Source organism: Gavialis gangeticus, unplaced genomic scaffold (genome assembly GCF_001723915.1).
Source record: "Gavialis gangeticus isolate Ggan-Ray unplaced genomic scaffold, GavGan_comp1, whole genome shotgun sequence".
Taxonomy (NCBI): Eukaryota; Metazoa; Chordata; order Crocodylia; family Gavialidae; genus Gavialis; species Gavialis gangeticus.
Window position 1 is genome coordinate 7,205,859 of NW_017729024.1, and position 8,742 is coordinate 7,214,600.

At 38.5% G+C, this 8,742-nt stretch overlaps 1 protein-coding gene across 1 annotated transcript in view; it reads left to right on the top strand.

The window, feature by feature from the left end:
- Positions 1-8,213, top strand: part of SLC12A2 (solute carrier family 12 member 2) — a 131,932-nt gene extending 123,719 nt beyond the window's left edge. The window contains exons 26-28 of the mRNA XM_019518176.1: positions 1,803-1,938; positions 5,063-5,130; positions 6,214-8,213. Of these exons, the coding sequence (XP_019373721.1) occupies positions 1,803-1,938; positions 5,063-5,130; positions 6,214-6,349 (340 nt within the window). The 3' untranslated portion in view covers positions 6,350-8,213. The remainder of the gene's footprint in view (positions 1-1,802; positions 1,939-5,062; positions 5,131-6,213) is intronic.
- Positions 8,214-8,742: the final 529 nt, after the last annotated feature.

Below are 8,742 nucleotides of genomic sequence, written 5' to 3' on the forward strand. Positions count from 1 at the left end.
AGTAGAGCCCAGGATCATGGAGATCCCCTGCACCAGCAAGTAGCAAGCCAGTCAGCAGTTCAGCACTCCGCACCTTGAGGGTGCACTAGAGCTCTTGATTCTCATGCACCCCAAGGCTGGGAGCCCCAGTCAGCTGACTTCTACTCCTAACCTCAAGAGTGCATTCAAGCCAAGGGCTTTGGTGTGTCACCAAGATTTACTTCATTCAGAAACCATGTTGTCTGTAATCTGTGGCACAGTTAAACTGTAAAATGCATTTATCTCAGATCTTTCAGCAAAACTTAAAGGGACTCAGATTTCTCATCAATTGAAGGTAAATTGATTAACTGGAGTTGATTCATTGATTGATTGGAGTGAAATTGGCTGTCTTAGTTTTTCTTACATTTCTTATAAGTCTTGTAAGTTTTCTTACAAGTGAGTTTTTAGAAAGGTTTTAGTTGAATTCTTGAAACTTGTCATTCCTTTTTTGGTAAAACCTTTTTTATTATGCTATTAATGAAAGTGAAGAATGTTCTTTTTCCTTCCCTCTCTGTTAACAATCTCCAAGCTCGAACATGATTGTTGGGGTTGGAAAGTGTTACTTGAAATTAAACAGTTGAAGAAGGCTAATAAATTGTACTAAATATTGACTATCCTTTTATAGGTGCTAATTACATTTTCCTTCACAAGCTTCCTTTAACTATATGCATAGCTGTTAAACGTAACTCATTCTCTAATGAAAACTATGTAGATAACATCAGAAGGTGGTTAATTCAGTTGGTAACATTACATATTTGTTTCATTTAGTAACAGTGTTTTGGATTTAACATTGCCAGTCATGAAGGCTACTTGTCAAAATAGAGAGAAAATAACGCTTTCTTGGCCTAGCTTTGTTTTATTGACTGTTTTAGTTGCCATTCAGTATTGTAACATGCTGCTGCTGCTGCTCTTGGCAAGGTGGACATTGGGATGTGTTTTGCTTATAGGAGATGTATTTGCTGCTATTTTATCTACTTTAAGATTTTCTTTAGGTCTCTTGCCTAATATCCAAGTGATTTGGGTGTAAATTGTCGTTGTGGCCTCTAGAGCAGTGTTTCCTAACCAGGTTTCCTAACAAAGGTGTGCCATCAGAAATGAACAGGTGTGCCATGGAATTTTGCCATGGCAATGAGCTACAATAGGTATGAGGATGGGGAATGCCTTAACACGTGTGCTGTGGAACATTTTTATTAATGTAAGTGTGCCTTGGGCTGGAGAATGTTGGGAAACCCTGCTCTAGAGAACTGCAGAAAGGGCATAGTTAAGGCAGCCATGGTAGCTTTTTAATACATGGAATACAGGGCCATTATGAACTTTGACTTTTAACTGTGAAAGTTGATAGCTTGCCACCAGCTATTTGAATAAAAAAAGCAAAACAAATCAAATATTATGGTTATATCTCTGTCTCTATTCACAAGTTAACTCTTGTCACGTAGACTATTTTCTTGGGCAAAAATAATGTAGCAGTTCTATATTTTTTGAAATCCTCTGACTGGCTAAAAATTTGTTTTTATTAATTAAATTATATGACAGATGAGAACATTGCCATGACTGTTTTAACTATGGTTGTAGTTTTCAAATGTGCATCAATTAATAATTGATCTGAATTTCTAGGTATAAATAATGAAAAATCATAGGTGACAGTACTACTGGTTAATAATAAGCATGCAAAGTGTTTGGGGGTTTTTTTTTTAATTTTTGGAATAATCATATCTTGCATCACTTTCTATATTCGTGCACTTACAGCCAAATTAAAAATAGATTTTTGTTAATAATCCTTCTAGTGTTGCGGCTTTTGAAGAAATGATAGAGCCATTCAGGCTTCATGAAGATGATAAAGAACAAGATGTTGCAGATAAAATGAAAGAAGATGAGCCTTGGAGAATAACAGATAATGAACTTGAACTTTACAAGACTAAGGTATTGTTCTTTAACTGACTGCTAGCATTGTTGGAACCCACAGGACAGGACCCTTATTACTCATCAGTACTTGTGGCCACATTCCCAAACTTGAGATGCAAGTCATCACTGTCTGAAGACCAGCTCTCCAAAAATACATTCAGAGGAGAAAGCCTCTCTTCCTGAGGCTGTCTCTGTCTATCATGCCATAAGCTTTGCCTAAAAAGTGGCATAAAATTTGCCCTCAGTTCAATATAATCCTGCAGAATTTTATGAGGAGAAATGCAGAAATTTTGCAGATCCCTTTCACATACTTACAGATATTCTTGGATACCTCTATGCCCAATGAAGCTGTCTCAAAAAGATGGATCTGTTGCAGCCAGCCAAGGTGGTGTATAATAGACTTCTGACACTATTCTACCAACACTTAAGGCTGTAAAGAGAAATATTATTATTCCTTGTGGCCAAGTGGGGTGTTTATACTTGCCCCACATCAGATTCTCTAGTCCTGGTAGCTGGTGAAAGAAAGCAACTACCAAACTTAACTCCAGCTCAGAGATGAAATGCATGGACATGTTTGGCAGAAAATGTTATTCTTCAATATCATTACACTTCAGAATTTAATTGCCAGGTGCTGATGGAGAAGAAATTAACTGATGATTTTTGGTTTTGTTAGACAGCTGTCTGCTCTCCCCACCATTTTACTGCCAGTATTCATGAATCATTATGCAAATATCAAACTAGAGAGAGAACCAGATTTTATATTCTCTACCTGTCCATGCTGCTTCTGTTGTTGGCTAGCACTTCTTTTGATGACTCTGGGGTGGATGCATACTTTTTGTACCTTTCCCACCTTGTAGGAAGAGTGCCAGAGTCTATTATAAAATGAGATACTTCGAAAATAGATAAATTGGTGCTGGAAGCTTTTTTTTCACTGAGTACTTGATCAAATTCCATTACCTTTTCCCTGTCACTTCTCAGGGACACCTGTCATGAGGTTACTCAAGAAGAAAACCTCTTTTATTGTATTTACGTATTCCAAGATGAGGCTTTCTCCCCCTTTTAGCATGGGGAGCAGAGGGTGAAAAGCTCCCCATCTTGAAATAAAATAGAAGGCAGTGGGGTGGCTGCTCCCCCTCCTCCCCACCACCCTGTAGCTTTGGAGCAGCTGTCACTTCCTCCCATCTTGCCCTGCACCCACAACCTCTGCCCCATCTTCCCACCTCCAATCCCTTTGCTTACCCTTTCTCTGGACCTGGCAGGCTCTGTCCCTACACCAGCCTGGGGTATGGTGCATAACTGCAGCCTGGTCCAGTAGTAGTTGGTGAGTAGGGGCAGAGGCTAAATAGGGAGGGAGACTGCAGTAGGGGGGAGCCAGGGAGTGGTATAGGGTGGCACAAGGAGGGGGAGCAGGGAGCAAGAGGCGGGGAAGGCAGGCAGCAGGGGCAAGCTGCTTGACCTCCAACCACCTGCTTCCCCATTACTTCCTGCAATTTCTTAAATTCCTGACTGGCAGTAGCCCTTACCAGTGCTTGTGCTGCCCTCTGTAAATGTTCTTGATGCTTTTAACAAAGAACAAGACCACAATCACAGGTAACGTTAGCCAGCAGGGTGTACAAGTGTTCCTGCATCTAGACAACTGGCCATGTAAAATGCACTCACTCCTAATGGGTCTAGCAATCTCTCTAAATAGAATATTAATCTGTTCTGAACAATGGGACTCTGGATAAACAGAAAACACTTGGGTAGCAGCCTACGCTAGAGAATGGGTGAAATGATTGTGGTCTATACAAAAGCAAAACTGTTTCTACCCCATAAAAATGTCCTATCCTGTCCTCTTTGGGGACTGTTTTAGTTGCTCTAGTATCTACTAAATTGCTTTTGCCTTACCTGACTTCTCAATCAAGACCAAACCTCATATAACTAAGGTCCTGGCTACCTTTATACTCTTAAAATATCTCCTAAAAGAGAGGTTAGTAGCATGGTATTGTTATCCCCCTTCTTAAGGCAGTCTGCACTTGTGCATCAAGTGCCTCCTTTGGTAAAATAGTCCTGCAACCAGTCCCCTTACAAGGATTAGTACACACTTCTTACTAGTATACTGTCCAAGTATGTCCAAGCAAGTGGAGTTCACACAGGGAAGAAAGGTTACTTAACAGTTCAGTTACTGAAGTTTTTCGAAGTCTTTCCCTGGGCATGTTCCACCACTTGCCCTCCTCTGCTTTGGATTCTTGTTTTGATATATTTGGATGCTGAAACCTAAGGAATTGGAACAGTAGTCGGTTATGCAAAAACATTGGTTATAGCAGTGTTTCAGTGCAGGATGTTCACTGTGTGCATGGTTTTGGTGGAAGCTACTGGTGTAAAACCTGATTTTCAGAGTACATTTTGCAAGTACAGTAAAATGCATACATGCGCTCTGCTGTAGAGAATTCCAGTTTCTGAACAGCCCCTTTGCTAACCTGTATGTGAATCAGTGCAGTACTCTTTCAGGAGTTTGCAGGCAGCAGCAGAGGGAGGTTAACAAGACTAGCTACATGAATTCAGATTAACAGAAAGAGGTTCTGGGGCTTGGAGGAAAAAGACTTCCACAAAAATTGCTTTGGGTGAGGGATGAATAAAAGGGTAGAGGCTGTCCAGTTAGGATCTAGGAAGCTGAAGGAGGCTAGAGTGGTGGAACCTTATTATAAGAAGGACTCTGTACAGGAGAAACAGAAATATCTTTCTCTCTTAGTAGCCAGAAGTTTGGCAGGGGGAGCTGGAAGGTTGGACTTTACAATAGCTGCTAACTAGAAATTGATTGAGGAGAGTTTGGGACAGAATTTTGGAAGGTCTCTAGTAGCTGAGGTGGTGAAAGATCTGGTCTCTACACAAAAACACAGCTCCTGCTATCAGCTGCCTTGTGATTTGGTTTGAAAATATTGCTGCATAACATTTGTAAGACCTGAAGCAGCGTGTTTTATTACAAACCTGAGCACGGTGTTAAAAACTTGAAAGAGAGGAAATATAGATGTTGTTATAATTTTAGGCATCCTCTTGCATGCTTCTTAAATGGAATGATCTCTACTTCATTTTGGATTGTTTTTTAAAAAAGAGTTCTTCCTAATGAATTTGTTGTGGGGGCGGGTTTCTACTTTTATTACAGACCCACCGCCAGCTTAGGCTAAATGAGCTGCTGAAAGAACATTCAAGTACAGCTAATATAATTGTAATGTAAGTAGTGTTGACTTTTCTGTGTGTAAATAAAAAATATAAATATTCTTTATATATTTGCATTTGGAGTAATGGCCATAGTTAGATGCACTATAATGACATTTAGGATAATAGGTGTAGAATAGGTATTGGAGGTATCAAGCTTCAAACAAGCAAGTTTTAAGCACCAAAAGTAGTTTACCGTGCTGAGAAGCAGAATCAATTAGTTTGTGCATACTCCATTAATACCACATTTAAATGGCTTCTAATACATGAGCTAGCTTGCATTGATATCTGTGCGTTGTGCTGCAGTTTGCAGTTTAGCACAGATAATGCTCTGCAACTTTGGCGTGACTTGTACGTGCCTTCTGCTCCTTGTACATTACCTGCTCTCAGTCATCTTCAGATTCTTCCTTACAACCTGATCCCTGAAGCTTCTTCCAGTTAAAGTTACCATGCATTTGTCAGATCTCTGTGATAACCTTCTTTGTACTGCAAGTCCTTCAGTGTAGAAACTTTTTCCTGTGGCACAGTCTATCCTCTTTTTACAAGTTATGTAAAAAGTTTTCTGTGTTTTTTCTGAAGCAGAGGAAGCTAAATTGGAGCAGTACATGTAATATTCTAAGTGGTTTCAGTGGGGTGAGAACTGGAGAATGCTTCCTAGGGGTCTAGTAAGAAGGATAATGAGATACCAAGATATTGCACTCAGAAACGAAGGTAATATTTAAATCGTAAACTGGGGAGAGTCATCCACTTGAGTGAAATGGTGATCCCTAGCTTGAAGTTTCTTGGAGTGGAGGCCACAATTTCAGGAGTGGAGAGAGTGGGTAGGTGAACTCAGAGGTCAGAAGTAGAGTGCAGTTTAGTGCAATTAAGAAGGCTGCACTGCTTGAATGATTTTTCAGTTAAGATAATTTAACTTCCGTGTGCTCAGAAGTATCAATTAATTAAATACAACCTTGTAAGAAAAGGAAAAGGGGGGGGACAAAGTGTGGGCTGGAAATTACTGAAAGTTTACTTTACTTTATCTTTTATTTAATTATTTTTCTCACTGATACAGTACTAGCTTGATGTCATTTTTAAACTTTGTTCTTTGAATTCCAGGAGTTTGCCACTTGCAAGAAAAAGTGCAGTATCTAGTGCGCTATACATGGCTTGGTTAGAAGCTCTATCAAAAGACCTGCCACCGGTCCTCCTTGTTCGTGGGAATCATCAGAGTGTTCTTACTTTCTATTCCTAAATGTACTGCACAACAGACAGCTGTGATGAAATGGTACTCTTGTGCCTACAGGAGAGTGACTGAAATGTTCTGTAGATTATTTACATCACAAAGGCAAAAGGACTCTTCTTTCACTATTCCACTGACTTGAAAGCACACAAGGAACATCACTGTATTTCTAAAGTTGTGAAATCTTCAGTTTCATTCTAAATCTTCTGTAACTTAATCTTGCTTAATGGGGGAGGATTCCTTGTTAGACTGAAGAACAAGAAAACAAGCTTTTTCTTTGCTACTTGAATAGCAGCAATAAAAGTTTTATTTTTGATCAATGAAAGGAGTATAGATTTATAAAAGCCTTTTAGCCTTGAGGTGCCTTCTGAAATTAACCAAATTTCATCCATACACCCTATTTTATAAATTTATATAGAATGTCAAAATCTGCCTTCAACTAAGACTTTAGGTCAGACTTCCTTTAGTTTTTAGTCTCTTCCATCTTACAATAAAAACGAATGCTGCTTTTCGGTCTTCCATCAAGCTGTTAGTTTTTAGTACTGTATGTTTTCTATTGTTCAGAATGTTTGTTTTTTTATGATATCTGTTAGATTTGAAACAAAGGTGAGGATTGGGGCAGGTCAGTTGGAATAAAAAACAAGTTCATAATGATGTTGTCCAAAACTTTGTACTACTAAATTTGTACAACTTAAAATAAATTAATTGTACTAGATAAATGAGGAGGACCCTTTTCTCAAATTTGACATTGTGTACTTCTTTGCCATTAATGAAACATGTACAACTGGCTACCTTGGTGAAGGTTAGCGTGTCAGTCTTTACTCTGTAGCTCTGACATGAAACTGTATTCCTGTTCTAGACTGCTGACAAAAATTTGGATTATTCTAGTTTGTGTTTGGGGGAGGGGGAGAGGGGTTGTATTTAAACAAAGAAGGACCTGTCCTAGTTCCTGACCTTCAGATCTTGGTGTCACTTATTTAAAATAAATAAATAAATAGGTTAACATAAGGCTCAGGAAGAAACACGAGCTATGTGATGCCATCTAACAGAATACAGTAAACACTATGTGGACTTGTACTAGGTCATCCAGTAGATAAAATGTAAAAGCTAAAGTTCTCAAACTTTTCATCAAATGGTTAAATGGACCATTAGTTATTAGGGGAGATGTTTTTAGGTCAATTCATTCAGTTGTCAGAAAACAGATTAAGTCTTATTAAATACTCAGGTTTGATCATCTAGAAATTTAGATTTAATCAATATGTATTTTACACACTTTTCATGTTTAAGAAAACTGCCAATGTGTGTCCCCCTCCTCCCATGTGTGTTTTGACTACTTCATAACTTAGTCTACTATGGACACCTACACAAGAAACTTCACTTATGCCTTGAAGCAGAGGTTAATAATGTGAACTGTATTTTTAATTCCTGTCTCTTTTGCAAGAAAGGATTACCTAAAAACATTTCACAACCTTTGGTATTGATACTAGGCATATTACTGGGTCAACTTAGTAGTGTTTCAATGATTTTCACTGATGCATAGGAAAAGGTGTATTTTACTGCTAACCATAAAAACAAATGTAGATGCTCAGTAATAGGTCCTTTTTGAATGGCAAAGCTATTAGTTGTCATGTGGCAAGATAGTTTCAAATGGTTACAAATGGAGAGAGCAAAATACATTCTGCTTAGTGCAGTATACACTGCTGGTAAACAGCAAAATGATCTCCTTTTTTTTTTTGCTGCTGGTTTCCACCAGTGTGGATCTGCATCTATTGAATTGCTTCAATTTTTAGAAGGGCAGCATGTTTTGTTGTCATGTATGAAGTGAACTTAATGCCAGGGTAGACCTTGGGAAGATAAATTCTCCTAGAACTTATTACATAAATAAAGTGCTGTTTCTTTCCAGGAAGAAAAAGTATCAGACTTGCAACTAACAGCAGCATTATGTCTATTACAGGTTTTGCAGTGCTTGTTGGGGTGGTAGGGATGTTTCATTCAGTGAACGTGGAACCATTGCCATGTCTCTTCCTCTTGTTTTGTTTTCATTTTAAACAGATGAACCATGAGGCATTGACTTAGTGCTGCTATCTTGAAAATGTGCACAGGTACACTTAAAGTTTTTTGGTTTTTATTTTGTTTTTTTACCCATTCAGGAAACCATTGCTTGTGATCTGTAACACAAGAACCAAATGAAGTGTGTGTATACATGCATATATGTGTATAAGATTATATAAAATATATCTAAATATGCATATGGGGATGGGGCGGGTAATGTCTGTGAAATAATGTAGGATGCTTTTTCACATATGCACTCCTGAAACTTCACTAACACTAGACACCAGGTCAGCAGTTTCCAGATTGGATGTAACGCTCTCTACTAAACTTCAGCAGTTACTTGTAATTGTTAG